We start from the raw sequence: 23,439 nt of genomic DNA on the forward strand, positions 1-23,439 counted from the left end.
GTGGTCATGGCATACCACCCATTTAATTACACTTGGCACTTGGCATACCACCTAGTTTAATTTACATCACTCTAAACTTACCGAGTTTTAAACTTAGTTTCAAACAGTAGAATATTTGTTCACTAATCTATGGTAAAGGCTCTAAATATTAAATTGTAGGTGGTTAGTATTATAATTTATTCTGACTTTGGCCACTAAATCTTTTTTCTGGTTCATTAGTTTTTAAAAAATTGAGATATGGTCTGGTCTTAAGAGTTCCATCAGTTTTGATTAACGTGGACATCAGTGGTCACACCCCTGTCAACTTATTGAACACTTCTTCACTTCAGAAAGTTTTCTCATGTTCCTTCCCAGCCCATCTCCCCTCCCACTTCCTGAAGCAACCACTATTCGACTTCCTATTGTTGTAGGTTAGTTTTGCCTTTTCTAGAACTTCCTGTGAATGGAATCAAACATGGTGTACTCTTTTGCATCTGTCTTCTTTAACTCAGCGTAATGGTTTTAGGGAATTCATCCAGGGTTTTATGTAATCAGTAGTTTTTTCCTTTTTATTGCTGAGTAATACCAGTTTGTTTATCCAGTCTCCTGTTGATGAAAACCTGAGCTGTTTCCAGTTTTTGGCAGCTATGAATAAAGCTGGGCATTCTTGTAATGGGTTCTTTGTGGACATATGTTTTTATTTTTCTTGTACAATTACCTGGCAGTGGAATTACTAGGTTTATATATGTTTTATACTTTTCCAGAGTGGTTCTACAGTTTTATGCTGCCACTAGCAATGTACGAGACATGATTGCTTCATTTGATGTTATTAAGTCTTGGTCATTTTAGTCATACTTGGTGTGTAATAATATCTTATTGTGGTTGTATTTCACATTTCCCTGACAACAAACAGTGTTGGGCACTTTTCATGTGCTTATTGGCCATTTGTACACCTTTGAAGTGACTATTTAAGTCTGATTGTCTCTTTCTACTGAGTCTTTTTGATACTGTGTTGTAGGTCTTTATTATGGTTGAAAGTTCTCTGTTAGATATATGTATTACAAATATTTTCTCTGTTTTTTGTCTGTTTATTTTCTTACTGGTGTTTTGATGAGCAGAAGTTGCAAATTTTTATGTAGTCTAAATATAGATACACACTTTTTTCTCCTATGATTAGTTTTATTTTGCTAAGAAATCTTTGCTTGCTCCAAGGTTGTGAGATATTTGCCTGTTTTTTTCTTCTGAAAGCTTTATAATTTTGGCTTTTATATTGAGGCCCATGACCAGAATCAAATTAATTTTTGTGTATAGTATGAGGTCAGGATTAACATTCATCTTTATGTAAATTTCTAGTTGAAAATAGTACCAGTTGAAAAGTCTTTTACTCCTTTGATCGCTTTAGTTCCTTTGTTAGAAACCGTTTGACAGTATATATGGGTCTGTTTCTGCACTGTCTCCATGCTGTTCCATTGATGTACTTTTTCATCCTTTTGTCAGTACCACGGTCTTGATTACTATAGCTTTATTGTAAGTCCTGAAATCATGTATTATAAGTCTTTGGTATTTTTGTTTTTCAAGATTGTTTTGGCTATTTGATGTCTTTCGCATTTTCATATAAATTATATAATCAGCTTAACAATTTCTGTCTCCCCCACTTTCTTTGGTTCCCAAGTTTTATTCAAGGACTCATACAAAAAATTCCAGGTAAATGAGTTTTAATCCTCATCTTCCTTCTCTTCTTTGTCCTGATTAATTTGGAAGTAACATAAGCCGAAATTCTCTTTGCTGTTAGCAGCTATGCACACACCAATCACATAGCTTATTCTTCAGATATTTTTTGGTGAGCTATTTCAAATACCCTTTGGAAAAAGGCACCTCAGAAGTTACGGTGCTTGTGTTCTTGCTCCTTTAAATAGTTACTACCCCTCCACCAAGATTCCCAGCTTTTCCATTCACTTTAATTCTGTCTTGGAGAAACTGCTAACATTTGGCAGCAACATCTACAGGGTAGGTTCAGTCAAGGGTGAACTTCAGAACCTGCTCTTTTTTTTTTTTTTTTGCCCCCACTTTTTCATGGACATCTGGCAGCAGCAGAGGCTGAAACAATCTGTCAGTCTACTTAAAGAAAAAAATTCTGCTGGGATCTTTTCTCTTTTCCTTCTTCTCCTTCTCCTCCTTCTCCTTCTCCTTCTCTTTCTTCTTGTCTTTCTCATCCTCCTCCTCCTCCTCCTCATCCTCCTTTTCCTTTTCCTTTCCTGTCCTGTCCTGTCCCCACTTCATTTATTTTATTTGCAGGAGGAGTAGAAACATGTTTTAAGGGAGAGTTTTATTTTTCCCCCTAAACATGAATCTTGTAAGTAAAACCAACTTAACTATAGAAATGTAGCAAAGTAAGGGGAAAGTAGCACAAACCACCCAAGAGGCAAAGGTTGTGGGGAAGAGGTGGGTGCAGTGGGCATATAACATATGCATAAATGCTTTATGATTTACCTGCTCAGCACTGCCTCCCCAGAAGGCAAGCACAGGGACCCATTTTAAGAAGATGTTGCCCCCCAAACATCTGAAAATGCTTCAAATCATAGTTTAAGGTTTAAAAGACCAAAACAAAACAAAACAAAACAAAAAAAACCACGAACCACGAACCATCTGCTGGGATTTTTGTTGGAATTGTATTAAATCCATAGATCAATTTGGGGTAGAAATGGATATCTTAACATCGAACCTTCTAATCCATGAACTTGTATATCTTTTCATTTATCTGTATCTCTCAGCAGTGCTTTAAAGTTTTCACTTTAGAGATTTGTACATGTTTTGTTTGATTTATATTTGGCTGTTTGATTCCTTTAAATTTTTTTTAATTGTTTTAAAATTTTTTGACAAAGTCTTGCTCTGCAGTAGTGTGATCATAGCTCATTGTAGCCTCCAATTCCTGGGCTCAAGCGATCCTCCCACCTCAGCCTTCCGAGTAGTTAGGAATTTTTTTTTTTTTTTTTCCTGAGACAGAGTCTTGCTCTGTTGCTCAGGCTGGAGTGCAGTGACGCGATCTCGGCTCACTGCAACCCCTGCCTCCCAGGTTCAAGCGATCCTCCAGCCTCAGCCTCCCAAGTAGCTGGGACTACAGTCATGTGCCACCCTGTCCGGCTAATTTTTTTGTATTTTTAGTAGAGACGGGGTTTCACCATGTTGGCCAGGATGGTCTTGATACAGGAATGCTAAATAGTGAATTGGTGAACATGGACATGCGTTTCTTGTTGCTCATCTTAGAAGGAAGGCATTCAGTATTTTACTGTTAGGCAAAATGTTAAGTTTTTAATGGATGTCTTTCATCAGATTGAAGATGTTTCCTTCCATTCTTAGTTTGCTGAGACCCACCTTCACCCCTAGTTCTTACATTTTTTTAGCTCCAGAATTGCTATTTTGTTCTTTTTAATGATTTCTTTCTCTTTGTTGCTATTCTCTATCTGGTGAAACATCATTCTTGTACTTTCTTTTTTTTTCTTTTTCTATCTCGTAGAGTAATTCTGTTGCTCAGGCTGGAGTGCAGTGGCATGATCTTAGCTCACTGCAGCATCAGTCTCCCGGGCCCAATCTTGCCTTAGCATCCTGAGTAGCTGGAACTACAGGCATGCACCACTATGCCTTGGCTTTTAATTTTTTAAAAATTTTTTGTAGAGACAGAGTCTTAATATATTGTTAAGGCTGTTCTCAGACTCTTGGCCTCAAGTGATCCTCCTGCTGGGTTTCCCAAGGTGTAAGGATTCAAGAAGGCAGGCCACTGCACCTGGCCTCCTTTAATTTAGACATGGTTCATTTTAGTTCTTGGAATATCTTTATAATAGCTGATTTAAAGTCTTACTTTAGTTTCTGTTCCCTGATCTGTTTTGTATGTACAGCTCACATTTTCATGTTTCTTTGCATATCTTATAATTTTGGGTCAAAAACTGGACATTATATATAATGTAGCAACTCTGGAACTTGGATCCCCCCGCGTCCCCCCTACTTTTCTTTTCAGGGCTTGTTGTTTCTGTTTCTTTTGGCTGTTATTATTTGCTTAGTGACTTTTCTTAACTAATTCTGTAAAGTCTGTATTGTTATGTGTGGTCACTGAGGTCTGATGAACTTAGTGATCAGCTAATGATTAGACAGATTTCCTTAAATGTCTAAAATCAGTAAAATCAGTCTTTGCTGAAGTGTGCTCTTTGTGTGTTGGGCACTTGATAGCTTTGCCTTAGTCTTTACTTCCTGGCATGCAGAGCCTTAAGGACAGCCTGAGTTGAGAGCGTGGGGTCTTCCCATGTCTTTCCTAGGCATATCCATAGCCTTGCACATGTGTGTAGCATTCTACGTTCTAGGGAATATGTTGGAGCTTTTCAGACCCCCATGAACATCTCATTCCCTGGCTTTTCCTTTTAAGTGTTTTGGTTAGCCTGTTGTTTACCCTGGCTGTGATCTACTGTCTCAGGCAGTGGAGAAGTTAATCAGTTGCCTCTGATTGTTTTTGACAAGCCTGCACCTCCTCTCCCAGTCAGGTCAAATAAAGACAGCTTTGTGAATGGAGTCTCCCAGAGAACCAGCAGACAAGTCAGACAATGACAGTTATCTGGGAATTAGGCTTTTAAGGAGCTCCAGCCTTGCTCTTTCCCTTCTAGAGGGTGCCAGGTAGCTGGTTTGCACTATGATTGTGGGCTATTTGTTTTCAACACTACCATAGAGCTTAATCTGGAGAATGAGAATGGAACAGGTTAAAATCCCACAAAGCCCATTGTTTTTACCTAGATTCAGCTTTTTTTTTTTTTTTCTTTTTAAAATAAATGTTTCCAGATTTCTACAAGCCTTTGGTTAATTTCCAGGGTTCTTTAAACGTCGATTCTTACATTGTTGAGACTGGGAGGTGGAGGTTGCAGTGAGCTGAGATGGCTCCACTGCACTCCAGCCTGGGTGACAGAGCAAACCTCTATCTCAAAAAAGAAAAAAAAGAAAAAAAAAAAAGGTTGATTCTTAAAACGTTTCCAGGTTTTCTTGTTGCTTTTATGGAAGAGAGTTTTTGGAAGTCCTTATTACTTTGCTGTATTTGCTGATACCACTCTCCACAGCATTTTTAGTAGGAGTGAATATTAATAATAGTAGCTTACATTTTTATTGCAACGTATTAGTGCTTTATTTATGTAATTTATTAATAGTAAATACTGTCTACATGTAATGCATGGTAATTTTAGAAGACATATCCTACTCCCCTTAAAATTTTTTTAAATTTAAGCAATCTACGATGAAGATTATCTTGCTTTACAAAAACTATTCTTAGTTTTGAGTAGAAGGGGTTTAACTTTTTTTTAAAAACAGAAATGGGATTGCTGACTTTGTGAAATTGACCTTGTGAAAAAACAATGTTTGTTTAATCTTTAAATTTTTTTTTTTTTTTTTTAGGGAACACCAGGCACTTATTTGACTTCTCATAATCAGGCTTCCTACACTCAAGAAACACCCAAGCCCTCAGTGGGATCTATCTCTCTTGGACTGCCACGGCAACAGGAATCTGCCAAATCAGGTCAGTGAGTTAATACAGTCATAATGCATCTACGTTTGTAGCATCACAGCCAGTAATTTAGTACTGGATTGCTTCATGTTTCTCTGCCTTTCCACAGCTACTTTGCCCTACATCAAGCAGGAAGAATTTTCTCCCCGAAGCCAAAACTCACAACCTGAGGGTCTATTGGTCAGGGCCCAACATGAAGGTGTAGTCAGAGGTAATAAAATATGCTGATTGACAGAAATATTAAACTTTTGTCCCCAATAAATTTATTAAAGTAAGTTATTAGTATATTTTAATGATGGTCTTTTTAAACTATAGTCTTTAAATTCTAAATTTGTTTTCTTTCCATGTAAAAGTCATTTTAAAACTTTGAAGTTCCATGTTTCAGCAGTTCTTTAGTGTTATTTTGGAGGTACATTTTAATAAAACAAACATGATGGGTTTTGTACTCTTTTTTCTTTTCTTCTAGTTGAGTTCTATCCCAAGTAAGGGCTGTTTTTTTGTGTTTTGGGGCAGGGTCTAGGGGTGTAATTTGCTAATAGCTTTGTTTGTATTCAGGTACCGCAGGAGCCATACAAGAAGGAAGTATAACTCGGGGAACTCCAACCAGCAAAATTTCAGTGGAGAGCATTTCATCCCTACGGGGCTCTATCACTCAGGTTAGTTATGATCATCTCTGATATACTCAACTAAAGCTCAGGAAAAAATGATAAATAATTCTTAGCACTTTGGCTATTTTGTGACTTAAATTCATTTTCTGCATTATGGGACAGGGTCTCAATGGTAGTAAAACCTAGATCTACAAACTGTCTGCACAGAGATGTTAATGTGATCATTTTGACTGGAAGCTATATTATGTATACTTTGGTTCATTTGAAAAGGTCACTTATTTGCAAATTGGAAGAAGAAATATGTTCTAATTGATGCAGCTCTTATTGTCTTCCTGGAAAAGCTTTTACCATGTATTTAGCCTAAATAGAAATTGAGAAGAAAACCATTAAAATTATTTGCTTACTTTTGCCCCTGTGGAGAGGTAGTTCTAGAATCTCAGTATGTGAGCTGCCTTGTTAGAATCTAATGCTAAACCAGGAAATGTGGATGGCATTAACAAAAACACCAAAAATCTTCCAGTTTTGGGCTAAGTAAATCACTAGTTTGATTAATACAGTTTCTCTCAGTTAGTTGTTAATTTTAACTTGATATTTAAAAAGTTCTTAGCCTTTTTATGTATACGCATAAGAGGGAAAATTCTGTGTTGGGAAATCATTGTAAACAGAAACCTGTGCCTTGCATTTTCTAAAGTGTTCATTCATTGTCACAAGTTTTTTTCTTTGTCTAGTTCCTGTTCTATAGGACAGTTGTTCTCAGAGTATGATTCCCCACACCAGTAGCATCAGAATCACCTAGAAAATTGCTACACATATAAATTCTCAGGGCTTACCCCAGATTTACTGAAACCCAACCCTCGTTGGTGGGGGCTGGCAAGCCCTTCACTGATTCGGCTAGGGCTTTGCTGGCTAAGTGTGGTTTGTACACCAGAGCATTGGCATCACTGGGAAGCTTGCTAGGATAATGCAGAAATGTCAGTCCCCACTCTAGATCATGTGAATTAAAATAACCATTTTAATGAGGTTCCCAGGTGATTTCTTTCTGAAATGTAGTTTACATACTACTTCCTTGAGTGGATAAGTTAAAAACAGAAGAAAAGAAAGTTACATACTGACTCCTAAAATCTCTCTTTTTAGGCTGGGCGTGGTGGCTCACGCCTGTAATCCCAGCACTTTGGGAGGCCAAGGCTAGTGGATCATGAGGTCAGGAGTTTGAGACCAGCCTGACCAACATGGTGAAACCCCATCTCTACTAAAAATACAAAAATTAGGCGGGCATAGTGGTGTGCGCCTGTAATCCCAGCTATTCAGAAGGCTGAGGCAGGAGAATTATTTGAACCTGGGAGGCGGAGGTTGTAGCGAGCTGAGATTGTGCCACCTCACTCCAGCCTGGGTGGCAGAGCAAGACTCCATCTCAAAAAAGTCTCCTTTTATATTTGGTCAGTGTGTGTCTGTTTTTACAGCAAGCTAATACTTTAATATGGACAGAGGAAAGTAAATGGGCCTATATGTTTTATTCTTTCTCTTCACTCTGGTATCCAAACTGTGGGAAGAAAGGCAGTGTGAACTGGGCCAAAGGGGACTAAATTTTATCTGTTTGTTTTACAGTCTGTTTGTGCATTTGAGATGAGTACTTCTGAAGTGGGTGTTAAGGATTTCTGCATTTGAGATGAGTACTTCCGAAGTGGGTGTTAAGGATTTCTAGATATTTACTAATGAGTTCACTTAATGACTAGACAAGTAAATGTATGTCTTTTATCACTTTTCTTAAGCATATGGTATCAGATTGTGCTCTCTAGGGTTTTAGCAGTACTCATAGTGGTGACCCTAAATGTGTGAGTAAACTCAGTCTAGGCCTCTAACTCCTATTTTAGACCAAGCTGTTCTCTCTTACAAAATGCTCTATGTGTTAGGTTCTATGAACAATTTTCCTTGAAGGAAGGGCTCGCTGCTTAAAGGAACAGTAAAACGAATCATGGTCATTGGCAAGCCAGAGGAGGACTGACGATGGTGAAAATGTAGATAACCTGCCCTAAACTGAACCAGTGTCACAACACGGAGGCATCCGAAGGCCTAACAACCTAGTAGTCAGTTTCATATTTGAAAGTTATTTTTCCCTCATATCACAATTTGAGAGACCCTCATATCACAATTTGAGAGAAGGTTGTAGTACTCTAAATTTAAAACTTACTTATCATCTTTTTATTAGAAAATTTATATTAGGTTGGTGCGAACATGCGATTTCGGACTGTGAATTTTAAATCATTACAACTAGGCTCAAACACATCTTTATTTATCAAAATAGGAACCATTACAATCAACACATTTTTGCCAATGAGAAATAATCTTGTTTATTCCTGTAACATAAAAATGCATGCTTCGAGATTCGACAAACTCTTGGAAAGCTCCTTCCCTCCCTCCCTCCCTCTTCCTTTTTTTCTTTTCTTTTCCCTTCTTTCCTTCCTTCCTTCGTCCCTCCTTCCTTCCTCCCTTCCTCCCTTCCTCTTGCTCTGTTGCCCAGGCTGGAGTATGGAGTGTAGTAGTGCCATCTCAGCTCACTACAGCCTCTGCCTCCAGGGTTCAAGTGATTCTCCTGCCTCAGCCACCCAAGTAGCTGGAATTAACAGGTGTGTGCAGCCATGCCTGGCTGATTTTTGTATTTTTAGTAGAGATGGTTTTCGCCATGTTGGCCAGGCTAGTCTTGAATCCTGGCTTCAAGTGATCCACCCGTCTCGGCCTCCCAGAGTGCTGGGATTACAGGCCTAAGCCCCACACCCAGCCATGGAAAGCATTCTGCTGGTTGTGGAAGAATTTTCCCTGCATAAAGTAGTCGAGATGCTTGAATCAAGTGGTAGAGAGAGAGGTCAGGTGAAAATATGGCAGATGAGGCCATATTTCGTAGCCCAGTTCATTCAATTTTTGAAGCATTGGTTGTGACACAGGTGTTGTCGTGGAGAATTGGGCTATTTCTGTTGACAGGTGCTGGCAGCAGGCATTGCAGTTTTCAGTGCATCTCATTCATTTGCTGAACATACTTGTCAGATGTAATGGTTTTGTGGGGATTCAGAAAGCTGTAGTGGCTCAGACTGGACGCAGACTGCCTCTTTTTGGTGCAAGTTTGGCTTTGGGAAGTGTTTTGGAGCTTTTTCTCAGTCCAGCCACTGAGGTCCAGTTTTTGTATAAAATCTACTGTTCTTTTTTTCTTTTTTTTGAGACAGAGTCTCGCTCTGTCATCCAGGCTGGAGTGCAGTGGCGCGATCTTGGCTCACTGCAAGCTCCACCTCCTGGGTTCACGCCATTCTCCTGCCTCAGCCTCCCGAGTGGCTGGGACTACAGGCGCCTACTACCACGCCCGGCTAATTTTTTGCATTTTTAGTAGAGATGGGGTTTCACCGTGTTAGCCAGGATGGTCTCGATCTCCTGACCTCATGATCCACCCACATCGGCCTCCCAAAGTGCTGGGATTACAGGCATGAGCCCCCGTGCCCAGCTTAAAATCTACTTTTCATCCGATGTCATGATCCGATTGAGAAATGGTTTGTTGTTGCCTAGAATAGGAGAAAACACTTCAAAAAGACAGTTTTTAAAATTTTCGCTTAGCTCATGAGGCACCCACTTACCGAGCTTTTTCACCTTTCCAATTTGCTTCAAAAGCCGAACAACCATAGAATGGTTGATGTTGAGTTCTTTGGCAACTTCTCATGTAGTCGTAAGAGGATCAGCTTCAATGATTGCTCTCAGTTGGTTGTTGTCAACTTCTGATGGCCAGGCAATATGCTCCTCATCTTCAAGGCTGTTTTTCCCTTTGCAGAACTTCTTGACCCACCACTGCACTGTATGCTTGTTAACAGTTCCTGGGCCAAATGCGTTGTTGATGTTATGAATTGTCTCCGCTGCTTTACGACCCATTTTGAACTTAAATAAGAAAATCACTTGAATTTGCTGTTTGTCTAACATCATTTTCATTGTCTAAAATAAATATAAAATAAACAGCAAGTAATAAGTCATTAACAAAAAACAAAGTGACAAATGCACATTAAAATGATACGTAGCATAACTACATTCAAAATAAAAAAGAACATAACCACATTTATTTAAGAATGTATTCCAGTATCAAGTGGCAAATTTCAACAATGCAAAAACTGCAATTACATTTGCAGCAACCTAATAAAAGCTGTTTCATTTACTTGATTTTAGTCCTTAAGAGAAACTTCTGAGAGTTAAGTCCTGTAATAGAGTCCTCACATGAAGGTGGGAGCAAAGTTGATTCACCTAATATACCTGTCATAATTTTAAGTGTTACATACCTGAGTTGAAGGATGAAGGTACAGGATGTCTTCATGTCGATAAAAATTCAATGTATAATTTCCTTTCATGTACGTGTGCTTTCTTCTTTGAAGCTATAGATTAGCCTGACACTGTGATGGGGTAAATTTTCTGAACACCTTGTGTTTTCCCTAAACTCCGGTTACTCCTTGATTTGTTGCTTGATTTGATGGCAGGGCACTCCAGCTCTGCCCCAGACTGGCATACCAACAGAAGCTTTGGTGAAGGGGTCCATTTCTAGAATGCCCATTGAAGACAGCAGTCCTGAGAAAGGCAGAGAGGAAGCTGCATCCAAAGGCCATGTTATTTATGAAGGCAAAAGTGGACATATCTTGTCATATGATAGTAAGTATTGTATGTATGTACCAAAACCAGTATTACAATATAGGCTTGGGTTTTCCCACATTTCTGCTATCTGGAAATCAGTTTATTTTTGCTGAGCCTATGTTTTCTCTCAGTAAAAGGGGTTAGTAATACTTGTCTCATGAGAATTTTGTGAATATCAGCTCAGTCAGTGAAAAGTAATTAACAACGCAGAGCTCATATTAAATGTCCCATAGGTGGTAGCTAAGATTATCGACTGTGGTCAGTTTAGCTTAGGTAAAGAGCCTTTGTTGAACTTTAATAGAATACTTTTATTTTGAAGAGATTCATGTTTTATGATTTAAGAATTAGAGGGTAGATAATACTCTGATGATCTTGATAAGAATATTAAATACTCCTTAATAAAACTATTTTAATGTCTAGGTACATTTTTTAGATGTATTCTTAAGTTATATTTTCTCAGTAGTAGTATTTTATAAGAATGACTCAAATGTGATAGAAATATTAGCCAAAGTTTTGACTGAGTTTGAGTTCTTATTTGCACCTGACTCTGTGACCTTGGAGTAGTCATTAGCTATGCTTTTTCTCTTCCAATACAAAGAAATAAAGCATGTGTGTACATAGTGCCAAATGCTGTAAAATGCTTGATAGCATTATTATTTCCCTCTGCTTTACATGTCTGGCATATTTTGATTAACATTTTGTTTTTGGGGTTAAGAAATTAATAATTAATGTACGTTGTCCAAACCAGAAGTCTACACACCACATCCACCAAATCACTAAGCCATTTCTGTTCATTTTCCTAAAGTGTCTAGAATCCATCCATTACTCTGTATTCACCACTCTTACCATCATCTTTAACCCAGCAGCCACCTAACTCATCTCCCTACCTTCAGTCTCACCCATATTCAAAGTGTGTACCACATCACTCCTTGATTGATTTTTCCATCACCCTTGAGATAACTGCAAGCCCCTACCTTAGCTTTATCACCCCTCCAGGAGCTGCTTCCAGCATAACTCTTCAGATTTTTCCTTTCTCACTTCTATGTTTACCTCCCCTACACTCTTCCTCCCAACTCCACTCTACACATTAGCCAGTTACCAAGCTTATGTTCTTTTAATGTACCATTCTCTGTCTCACCTTGGGGTCTTTGTGTTCACTGTTCATTCTGCCGGTACTTTCTCCTCCTATTACCTTTGACTTGAACAGCTCTTATTCATCCTTCATTCTCAGCTTACACATTGCTTCCTCTAAGCTGGCTTATCTGAACCTGGAGGTGTTAGGTTTCTCTCCTAGCATTTTCATAGCACATCATACTTCTCCTTTCATAGCTTATTGCACAACATAATCTGTACCTACTACTATTGGGTATGTTTCATGCAGAAAGGGACTTAATTTGTTAATCTTATCTGCAAGCCTAGCTTATGCCTAGCACACAGTAGGCATCAATAAACGTATTTGAATGAATGAAAATATTTTTATGAATCATCCACACAGATTTTATTGTAGGTTAAGACAAGGTTTTATATTATTATTTTTATAAGATAGACTATGAAATTAACCTATTTACTGTACATTGTATACCATGTGCTCTGTCTGAGCAAGTCTTCTTTGTGTATTTTGTAGATATTAAGAATGCCCGAGAAGGGACTAGGAGTCCAAGAACAGCTCATGAAATCAGTTTAAAGAGAAGCTATGAATCAGTGGAAGGAAATATAAAGCAAGGGATGTCAATGAGGGAGTCTCCTGTATCAGCACCGTTAGAGGGTAAAGCACTGTTTTCAGAATGTTATTTTGATACATGTAATTTTATATAGTAAGTTTGCATTGTTGAATTAAGTTGTATGCAGTTTTTATCATTTCCACCTGAAATGTACATTTATATTAACTTTGTATATACATAAAGTGGCACATAACAATGGAAGGAGGTAAAAATTAAGCATAATTGGTCATAGGTTACTATTAGAATGTTCATATTTGAATGCTGTTACAATTTCCAGATTATTCCTGTTTCAGCTAAGTGAGTTAAAAAAGGTAAAATTTGTTATGAGAACTTCTTTTTGAATTGTGAGACGGATAAAGCGGTGTAATGGGTAAAGACATGAATTTAAATTTCAGTTTCACCCTTCCCTGGTGAATTCCTCTGAGCCTGTTTCTTCCTCTGTAAAGTAAGGGATCGTACCTAACACTGTGTGAGGGTTGGAGGCAGGCGTCTGAACTGGTGCTGCTCATGTGATATGCCTTCAGTACACGATCAGTAGGATTTTGTTCTGTTAATGGCCCACTTTGTTTAAATGTTAACCTGCCTCAACCAATTTTAAGCTAGATGAAATACTAAAAGCAGGGTAAGTCCTGTGTAATTCTCTAAGAGCTGTATTTTTCTCTGTTAAAAAAACACACACACTTTTACTGTAAATGTGTGTGGTTATTTCTAACCCTTGATTTATATTTATTAGCAACAATAATGTGAAACTTCTTAGGAGGTTATTTACAACTCTTTCGTTTCAATTTGCATGCTTCATTTAATACATTTTCCCTATTTTTATGGTATCCGTATTTCCCGTTTTCCCTTTATTACAAGTATATTTCAAAACTAGCAATGGTTTCCAATCCTGTATCTTCTTTCCTCTTGATAAAGAAGTGTTGGGATTTTAGATTTAATTTGAAGGTATCTTTCCTTTTTAACCTTTCATTAGATGCCTTTGGTGGCCATTTTTTGTTTAGGAAAATATTTACAAAGGACTGTGTGATGTTGTATTAGGTACTTCTGGAAAGTTCACAAACTTAAATGACATTCCTTCCTTCATATAGCATTTATCAAAAACATATACTTTAAGAACAGCATTCAGTATATGTTAGTTGACATACACATTATGTTGAATAATTGATTGCTTTCTTGTTTTGGAAGGGCTGATATGCCGAGCATTACCCAGGGGGAGTCCTCATTCTGACCTCAAAGAAAGGACTGTATTGTCTGGCTCCATAATGCAGGGTAAACTTTCTGCTTGTTTTGCATTTTTATTTATAATTGCCTTCCTGGCAAAATAGTTTTACATTAATTTACAGTGTATTTCTGCTTTTCAAGATATTTTCCCTTTTGAAATATTAAAGTCTTGGTTATTACTTTTCTGCCTCTGAGCTACATAATTTATTGGAAGATGATAGTTGCTTAGTCTTTTAATATAGAGATATCTTTATTATGCAAGAACCATTCTGTGACTATTATGAATGATGCATTAATATTATATCTCGAGCAACCCTAAAGAAATGATTGATGAATACTGATTAAAGGATCTACTGTAAATTGAAAATTAATTAGAAACTACAAGATGTCAAGGCATTATTTTAAATTATGTTAAAATATGTGTAACAAAATTTACCATTTTAACCATTTTTAAATGCACAGTTCCATGGCATTGTTGTGCAACCATCAGCTTTATTTTAATGTTTCCTGAACTCTTTTTCAAGGGACACCAAGAGCAACAACTGAAAGCTTTGAAGATGGCCTGAAATATCCCAAACAAATTAAAAGGGAAAGTCCTCCCATACGAGCGTTTGAGGGTGCCATTACCAAAGGAAAACCATATGATGGCATCACCACCATCAAAGAAATGGGGCGTTCCATTCATGAGATTCCAAGGCAAGATATTTTAACTCAGGAAAGTCGGAAAACTCCAGAAGTGGTCCAGAGCACAAGGCCGATAATTGAGGGTTCCATTTCCCAGGTAACTAAGTTTTGGCTCTTTTTGTCAATAACTGATATTTATGGAACATTTTAAGAAGTGTGACTTAATAATTGTAAGTGGTTCTTATGATGTCAGACCTCTTGGAAGTAAATGTGAAAGTTTCCTGTACCTTTTTTTTTTTTTTTTGGCTCTGTGGACCAGGCTGGAGTGCAGTGGTATGATCATAGCTCACTATAGCCTTAACATCCTGGGCTCAAGCAGTCCTCCCACCTCAGCCTTCCAAGTAGCTAGGACTACAGGCATGTACCACCACACCCAGAATTTTTGTATTTTTGTAGAGACAGGGCTTTGCCATGTTGCCAAGGCTGGTCTTGAACTCCTGAGCTCAAGTGATCTGCCCACCTCAGCATCTCAAAGTGCTGCGATCACAGGCGTGAGCCACCGCACTTGGCCTTTGTGTAATGGCACTATCTTGGCTCACTGCAACCTCTCCCTCCCGGGTTCAAGCGATTCTCCTGCCCCAGCCTCCCAGGTAGCTGAGATTATAGGTGCCCGCCACCACGCCCGGCTAATTTTGTATTTTTAGTAGAGATGGGGTTTCACCATGTTGGTCAGACTGGTCTCGACCTCCCGACCTCAGGTGATATGCCCACTTCAGCCTCCCAAAGTGCTGGGATTATAGGTGTGAGCCATGGCGCCAGGCCTTGCGTACTTCTTATCATCAAGTTTTCTTGTGTCCATAGCATGGAGTGTGGAATGTGGGAAAGTATGCAGCTTGGGATCAGTGGGGTTGCAATTGAGATGCCCAACAGACAAAAAAAAGGTCACCACAGTGAACTGTAACTGCCATGGGCCAGACATAGACCTGAGATAGAAAAGTAGCCAGATGACTTTGCCACCTGTAATGTTTGTGTCTTTCCCTTTAGGGCACACCAATAAAATTTGACAACAACTCAGGTCAATCTGCCATCAAACACAATGTCAAATCCTTAATCACGGGGCCTAGCAAACTATCCCGTGGAATGCCTCCGCTGGAAATTGTGCCAGAGAACATAAAAGTTGTAGAACGGGGAAAATATGAGGATGTGAAAGCAGGCGAACCCGTGCGTTCCCGGCACACGTCAGTGGTAAGCTCTGGCCCCTCCGTTCTTAGGTCCACACTGCATGAAGCTCCCAAAGCACAACTGAGCCCTGGGATTTACGATGACACCAGTGCACGGAGGACCCCTGTGAGTTATCAAAACACCATGTCCAGAGGCTCACCCATGATGAACAGAACTTCTGATGGTATGTTACTTTTGTTGCTTGGTCTGATCCTTTTTATTGCATTAAAAAAACAAAACAAAACAAAACAGAAAAACCTTTGTCAAGTAGTAAATATCAAATTGTTAGCTTTAGAGTATCCCAAGATCTGCAGGTCATGCTTGATTCTAGAAGTATGGAAGGCTACTAATTTAAAAGTAGGCATAATTTAAGTAAAATACCTAATATTTAAATCAAGTGCAGATTACGACACAGTCCAGAAATGCTGCAGAGTACGTATATTTTTAGAGTGGATTTTCGGCCAATTGCATAAGGTTTTCTGGAAATCAGTTTTCACATTGTCCCTTCAGTGGCAATGTGGTGTGAAAGCTGAAAGTAGCCTCTGGAACAAGACTGCATAAGCTTGAATTAACATTCTTACTGCATAAACTCAGATGAGTTACTTAGCTTTTTTGTAGCTTAGTTTCCTGATCTGTAAAATCATAATGTAACATTAAGACTCACCTCTCTGGATTATTACGAAGATCAAATAAGGTAGTACATGTAAAGAACTTAGAATGGTGCTGAGTATTTACGAAGGGCTCAATAAATGTGAATTAAACTGTTGGTGTTACTGTCGTTATCATTGTTATCACTGTAACCCCATGCTGCTGGCAGCTACATCAGTTGAGAAGTGATTTTTACCAAGTGGTCCCTGAATCAACCTGAGGCCCTTAAAAATGCATCCACCTACCATTTTTTATTATAATACAAATTTATTGATGGCTCACATGCTACATCCTGGGCTGGGCATTGTGAGCTGTAGAAGAGTGTTTTGGCAGGTGTGAGAGGCAGAGCATAGAGTGAGGGGAAGGGGAAGTCCTTGTTAGGGATGGGGGGTGAGTCCAAATGCTTGTAGCTTTAGTTCTGATGGAGAGTTGCCCTGCAGAGGGAAGGGCACTACATGTTTGAGCACATTGGGACTTGGAAGGGGATGTGACAAACCAGTGTGATTTCTTTCTTTGGGCAGGCAGATTTGTTTGTGGTAGTTTATAGTTTCAAAATATTAGTAATTAGATGTAATGGTTACACAACCATCATGCTTGCACTTAATGCCACTGTGAATTGTACCCTTTAAAATGGCTAAAATTGTAAATTTTATGTTATGTATATTTCACCACAGTTAAAAAAATTGAGGGTGGCTGGGTGCGGTGGCTCACACCTGTAATCCCAGCACTTTGGGAGGCCGTGGTAAAACCCCGTCTCTACTAAAAATACAAAAAAACTTAGCCCGGCATGGTAGCGTGCTCCTGTAGTCCCAGTTACTTGGGAGGCTGAGGCAGGAGAATTGCTTGAACCCAGGAGGTAGAGACTGCAGTGAGCCGAGATCACGCCACTGCACTCCAGCCTGGGTGACAGAGCGAGATCCATCTCAAAAAAAAAAATTGAGGGTGATGGCTAATAAGTGTTTGAATATATAGTTATTGGTGGGACAGTCTGAACACTCTGAATAACATCATTTAAAAGAGGAGAGGCTGGAGTAGGGAGGAGATAGATGTTGGTGAAGTAATGAGAAAGTCATTGTGGAAGAACAGAGCAAGGAAAAAATTAGTGAAATTCGTGATTAATGGGCAGTAAGGAAGTTGCATAACACAGGCAATGAGAGAAAACTGAAGTTTACTACATGTGGGGACAAAAGAATTTAGAATGTTAAAGTCATACAAAAAACAATCATTCATAAAGATATTTAAAGAAGAGTATTGAATTTTATTTTTAATGTTACATAAGGTGGTAAAATACTGGTGCTGTGATCCAAAAGGTGACAGTACTCTCCAAATCTCAGTTTCTACTAGTTGTTTGCATTTTCATATTTTGCAGTATTGAATGTTAAATGCTGAGGGAAAAGAGAAGATCCAAATACATGAATATAGTCTGTACTTGAATGGTTGAGAAATGGACAAATATTATCATACTTTGCAAGTTTCTTAAGAACTTGTGGCATTGGCTGTTTTTTTCCAGTTACAATTTCTTCTAACAAGTCTACCAATCATGAAAGGAAGTCGACACTGACCCCTACGCAGAGGGAAAGTATCCCAGCGAAGTCTCCAGTGCCTGGGGTGGACCCTGTCGTGAGCCACAGTCCGTTTGATCCCCATCACAGAGGCAGCGCTGCAGGCGAGGTTTATCGGAGCCACCTGCCCACGCACTTGGATCCAGCCATGCCTTTTCACAGGGCTTTAGATCCTGGTAAACACGAAATATAGTGATAATTTATGGCAAATAAATATGCCACCTGTATGCCTTTTCAGCTTTCTGTTGTTGTACAATATAGTACAATTGCAAGTACCATTAATGTACAGCTCAGTGAATTTTCACAAACTAAATTCCCCCATGTTACCAGCACCCAGATCAAGAAATAAAATCTTATCAGCACCCAGTAAAGAACTAAAAATAATAGTATATGAAATGCCCTCTTATGGCACTTGGTGAAGCTAATTGAAAATGTGGGTTAATGTGAATAATTATTTTAAAATGACAGGGGCATACCTTAAACATGTTAACTTAACGGCATAAATGTTCATTTACCAGTGCTCTAAGGCCAAGGCTTTTTCATAAACGATTGATTAAAGCTCACTGTCTTATATAAAAGAAATTCACATTTCCAGGTTTTTCTTTTTTTAAGTAAAGCTAGAATTTCCAAGTAAAGACACTTCCAGGCAATCTAAATACAGAATCCTTCTAGATTTTTTTCCAGCCTTTTAAAGTTGTCGGGTCCACACCTGATTCAACTTCTGTGTCAAGTCTTTCCAAAGCTATTAACTTAGTTTTCAGAGAAACCACTCTTCATTCTTCTTTGATTTACAAATTATGTCATTAAGGTACATAATTCTAGTAATAAGTACAGCTGGAAGAAACTTTAGAACACCACTGACATTCGTAGACAGAATCTGATAGGTGCAGACATGTGCAGGTTTCTAGAGAGCAGTCTGTGCTGGGCAGAGGGCACTGTGTTTTACACAGGGAGGGGAGGGGAGCAGTCCCATTGGTTGGTACAGAGAGGCTCGGCTGGGCTGTTATAATCTGCAGGACCAGAGGCTGCACATTGTCCTCCCAGGGTGCAGTCCTTGCTCTTCCTTGCCGCTATTGGCTGAGCCCAGTCACACATGTGTTTTCTGCTCAGACCTCTTCTCTGGCCTAAACTCTTTGCTTTGCTTATTACTTATATCCTTCAGGTGCAAATTAGAACACAGAATACTTGTGCCTCACTTTGGTCCTTAGGGAAGAATTTTTCATTATCAGTATGCTAAATTTTAAAAGTAAGAATTCTAAGGGTTATTTATATTTCATAATAGCAAAGTACCTGTGGGAAATGTTTTATCTAAAAGCTGAGTAAATGTCATCAAATTATGTGTCATTTGACAACATTGTTTCAGAGGAGCCCAATACCTATTACTTAGGGCACTGTGTCCCAGATCGTGTCAGCTGACAGACTTACCTAGCTTCTAGGTGACGGGGAAGCAAATATTCCAGAAAACATGTTATTTGTTTTTCTAGGGAGAACATATACATATAAAATAGGTCACTGTGGTTCTCAGACAAAATGGAATGTTTCTAGTTTCTATTTAGTGTTTATCATAGTCTTCATTTTGTAATGGTTTCACTTGTTTTTGAGCCTGAGCTGGATTATAATGTTTCGAGGAGAGAGACATTATCTTCTACTTTTTACCACACCTTACCCCTTCCTCATGTCATGTGTCTTGTGTCAATCTGTCACCTAGGGGTTGCGAAAAACTACAGCTTTTTAGCCAAATCCTGTTGACTCTTGTGTTTGTGAATAAAGTTTTATTAGGACACAGCGACACCATTTATTCTTTTTTTCTGTAGCTCTTTTTGTGCTACAGTGTCAGAGTTGAGTAGCTGTGACAGATGCGAAAAGGCCCACAAAGCCTAAAATACATTTACCATTTGGCCCTTTATGTCAAAAGTTTGCCAGTCTGCTCCAAACACATGGGCTAATTGAATGCTTATAGTCTATAATCATTGTCACCCCCTGGAGAGTGAAGTTACTGATTGCCACAAAGTGTTTTCCTATACATTTCTGTTGGTTGTGTTGGATGATCAGTACTGTAAAAACAATTCTGTTTTCAAACACAACTCTTGCAGATGGCAGGTAAAAATATAATAAAGTTACATATCAAAGATTGAAAGTAAAAGTACTTGAGAAGTTTTTAGCTACTGTTATCCTTCCCCTTTTTCCATTACTTCTCAAACATTAGAATGAATTAGAAGTGATACTGCTAATATATCAAGGTCTAAAATAAATCCACCTTAATCCTTATAACTAAGTTCCATGTGCACTAGCTCAGCACATGATTTTTCTCTACTCTTTTGTAGATGGTGTTTAGCAAATGCATTTCAGCCAGGACAAAACTCAGTGCCTTTCTTTCATTCTCTCAATCAGCAGCGGCTGCTTACCTGTTTCAGAGACAGCTTTCACCAACTCCAGGTTACCCAAGTCAGTATCAGCTTTACGCAATGGAGAACACAAGACAGACAATCTTAAATGATTACATTACCTCACAACAGATGCAAGTGAACTTGCGTCCAGATGTGGCCAGAGGACTCTCCCCAAGAGAGCAGCCACTGGGTCTTCCGTACCCAGCAACGAGAGGTGTGTGTCTTTGCATTTCAGAATTCATAGAATATTTATGTTTACCCAGCGTTTCTTAGGTACTCAATAAATACTTGTTGAATGAATGATGGAAAGAAAGAAAGAAAAGAACACTGTATCCTCCCATAGACTTTTTAGCCCAGAGACATACATCGAGAGAAGGTGTTTTGGTGAATACCGAAATTTTGGTTTAGTTAAACCAAATCCTTGTGCTGAGTATTTGTAATCCATGTTTTACAAATTTCTCTCTTTAATCTCCCCATACTTTGAGGTTACTGATATGAAGTACAGTCTTTAATATCCTTCTTTAGAGTTAAAGAATGTTTTAAAAAGTAATGATGATAGTAAACATTTTTATTTATATTACATACAAATTGTCCTTGATTCACAGAGATAGACAAAATCCAAAAGTCATGTATGGTTCTGTACCTTTAGAATAACACTTAACATAAATTATATTTGTCTTTTGGATAGGAATCATTGACCTGACCAATATGCCTCCAACAATTTTAGTGCCTCATCCAGGGGGAACAAGCACTCCTCCCATGGACAGAATCACTTATATTCCTGGTACGCAGATTACTTTCCCTCCCAGGCCATACAACTCTGCTTCCATGTCTCCAGGTAAGATTCTACAGTCACACACCTCTCTAATAGAACCATTGTGTTTATGCTTTTACAACATAGCCTTTTAAGGTATTTTGGGCAATTTTCCCTCATTTGGTTTCTTTTCTTTTAACATTTAATAGTAGTTCTTATGTGCCAACTGTCACTAGATACCTTAGAAATGCCTTAAAAGCTTATGTTATGCTTCAGTTCTTATCCAGGACTCTTAATAAAACAAACTCCTTTTTCTCTTTTCTTGTTTTTTTTTTTTGTTTGTTTGTTTGTTTTGGAGACAGAGTCTGGCTCTGTTGCCCAGGCTGGAGTGCAGTGGTGTGATCTCAGCTCACTGCAACCTCCATCTCCCGGGTTCAAGAGATTCTCATGCCTCAGCCTCTGGAGTAGCTGGGATTACAGGTGCGCGCCACCACACCTGGCTAATTTTTTGTGTGTTTTTAGTAGAGACAGGGTCTCACTATGTTGCCCAGGCTGGTCTCAAACTCCTGGCCTCCGGTGATCCACCTGCCTTGGCCTCCTGAAGTGCTGGGATTATAGGTGTGAGCCACTGCACCTGGCCAAAAGAAGCTTCTTATATCCCAAATTTGAAGCTTTTTGAAAAATTTTCAGTCATTAGAATTTCAGAATTGTTTGATATACTCAGTCAGTTGATATTTTTATCTTCAAGCTGCAGGTTTATGTTTTACAGGACACCCAACACACCTTGCAGCTGCTGCAAGCGCCGAGAGGGAACGGGAGCGGGAGAAGGAGCGGGAGCGGGAGCGGGAACGGATTGCTGCAGCTTCCTCCGACCTCTACCTGCGGCCAGGTCAGTGAAAGGCACTGCTCTTCCATTCTCTGGACACATCTTAGCAGTCTTGTACGCTGTGTTTAATGCTGCGCACAAAAATGTTTGACGCAAACAAAAATTCTAAGACATCGTTATTACAGGCCCCAAGTGAAAAACAGGTGAAAGTGCTGTAACAGCTGAGGTGGTGGAAACATGGATTTTACACGGAAAAATGTTTTCATGATGAAGGTATCATTTGTGTTTGGTGCAAACAGTGGACTGCGGTTGGGCCTGAAGATATTGGTCACAGAGCTTTCAAGGCTGAAAGAACAGCCGTAGCAAAAACTCCTAGATATGAAGGTGTTTTTGAGCTTGAGTTTAGAGGAGGAATGGAAAATACAGTTAGCAGCTTGTGTAGCATCTTTTTTTTTTTTTTTTTTTTTGAGACGGAGTCTTGCTCTGTTGCCCAGGCTGGAGTGCAGTGGCCGGATCTCAGCTCACCGCAACCTCCGTCTCCTGGGTTCACGCCATTCTCCTGCCTCAGCCTCCTGAGTGGCTGGGACCACAGGCGCCCACCACCTCGCCCGGCTAATTTTTTGTATTTTTAGTAGAGACGGGGTTTCACCGTGTTAGCCAGGAGGGTCTCGATCTCCTGACCTCGTGATCCGCCCGTCTCGGCCTCCCAAAGTGCTGGGATTACAGGCTTGAGCCACCGCGCCCGGCCTTGTGTAGCATCTTGAATTACAATGAAATGTTGTGTCCAGGAGGCAGGTGACATGATCAGAGGGACACTGACGCACGAATGGAATAGGTGGATTAGTGGGTATGGCTGGTCCCAGAAGGCCAGTGAGACTGTCAGTAGTTCATATGCGTCCTAATGGTGGTCTGGAATACTTTACACTGGGAATGGCCAGGAGAGAACTGCTGGGAAGAATATCACTGTAGACTCAAAGAGACTTAACTAGATATGGGGAGTGAGAAAGAGATGAGGAACAAGATTAGTCTGCAATAAAGATAGAGCATGATGAGTAAAAGCAAAGATGTAATGATTTTAGACATCCAGGTTGAATATCCCAAATGCTTGGAACCAGGATTTTTTCAGATTTTGGAATATTGGCATTATGCCAGTTGGACATTCCTAATCCAAAAATAATGAAGTTTGAAGTGTTCCAGTGAGTGTTTACTTTGAGTGTCATGTCACCTAAAAAGTTTTGGATATCGGAGCATTTCTGACTTGGATTTGGGATGCCCAGCCTCTCATGTGTCCATGGGGAATCTTTTTCATCCATGGTATACTTGCTCTTTTCAGTTCTTTTAATTAAATCAAATCATTGACCATGTGCGTATTGTCAGATACTCTGATCTGGTACTCAGAAGAAAAGACGGAGCTTGGAGATACTGATTTAGGAGTCACCTGCAAAAGCTGAAGCTCTGGCTTGAATGAGATTTCCAAGGGGCAAGCGTGTGAAAAGAAGTGTAGGTCAGTCTTTAGATATTACCAGGAGAGTTGATCTAGGTCGGGGCAAAAGGAAGCAGAAACGTATCAGAGAGTTAAGTACAGAACCAAAGGGCACAGTGGCAGAAGGTTGTCACATTGATACTGTCATAGGAAACAAATCTTTGAAATCAATATGAATGGCAGTATATGGAAGGAGCCGGAAAGATAGTCATCGTATTTGAT

At 39.3% G+C, this 23,439-nt stretch overlaps 1 protein-coding gene across 13 annotated transcripts in view; it reads left to right on the forward strand.

Moving 5' to 3' along the window:
- Positions 1-23,439, forward strand: part of NCOR1 (nuclear receptor corepressor 1) — a 187,565-nt gene that overhangs the window by 128,280 nt on the left and 35,846 nt on the right. For 11 of the 13 annotated variants that reach the window (XM_023192154.3, XM_023192159.3, XM_023192158.3 and 8 more), the window contains 12 exons: positions 5,404-5,524; positions 5,622-5,723; positions 6,068-6,168; positions 10,620-10,788; positions 12,395-12,535; positions 13,677-13,760; positions 14,237-14,493; positions 15,381-15,741; positions 17,716-17,943; positions 20,159-20,368; positions 20,843-20,992; positions 21,678-21,797. In XM_023192154.3, coding sequence (XP_023047922.1) covers positions 5,404-5,524; positions 5,622-5,723; positions 6,068-6,168; positions 10,620-10,788; positions 12,395-12,535; positions 13,677-13,760; positions 14,237-14,493; positions 15,381-15,741; positions 17,716-17,943; positions 20,159-20,368; positions 20,843-20,992; positions 21,678-21,797 — 2,044 coding nt within the window. The remainder of the gene's footprint in view (positions 1-5,403; positions 5,525-5,621; positions 5,724-6,067; positions 6,169-10,619; positions 10,789-12,394; positions 12,536-13,676; positions 13,761-14,236; positions 14,494-15,380; positions 15,742-17,715; positions 17,944-20,158; positions 20,369-20,842; positions 20,993-21,677; positions 21,798-23,439) is intronic. The other 2 variants (XM_023192156.3, XM_023192164.3) reach the window with 1 other exon arrangement.

This window comes from Piliocolobus tephrosceles, chromosome 16 (assembly GCF_002776525.5).
Source record: "Piliocolobus tephrosceles isolate RC106 chromosome 16, ASM277652v3, whole genome shotgun sequence".
In the NCBI taxonomy this organism is placed as follows: domain Eukaryota; kingdom Metazoa; phylum Chordata; class Mammalia; order Primates; family Cercopithecidae; genus Piliocolobus; species Piliocolobus tephrosceles.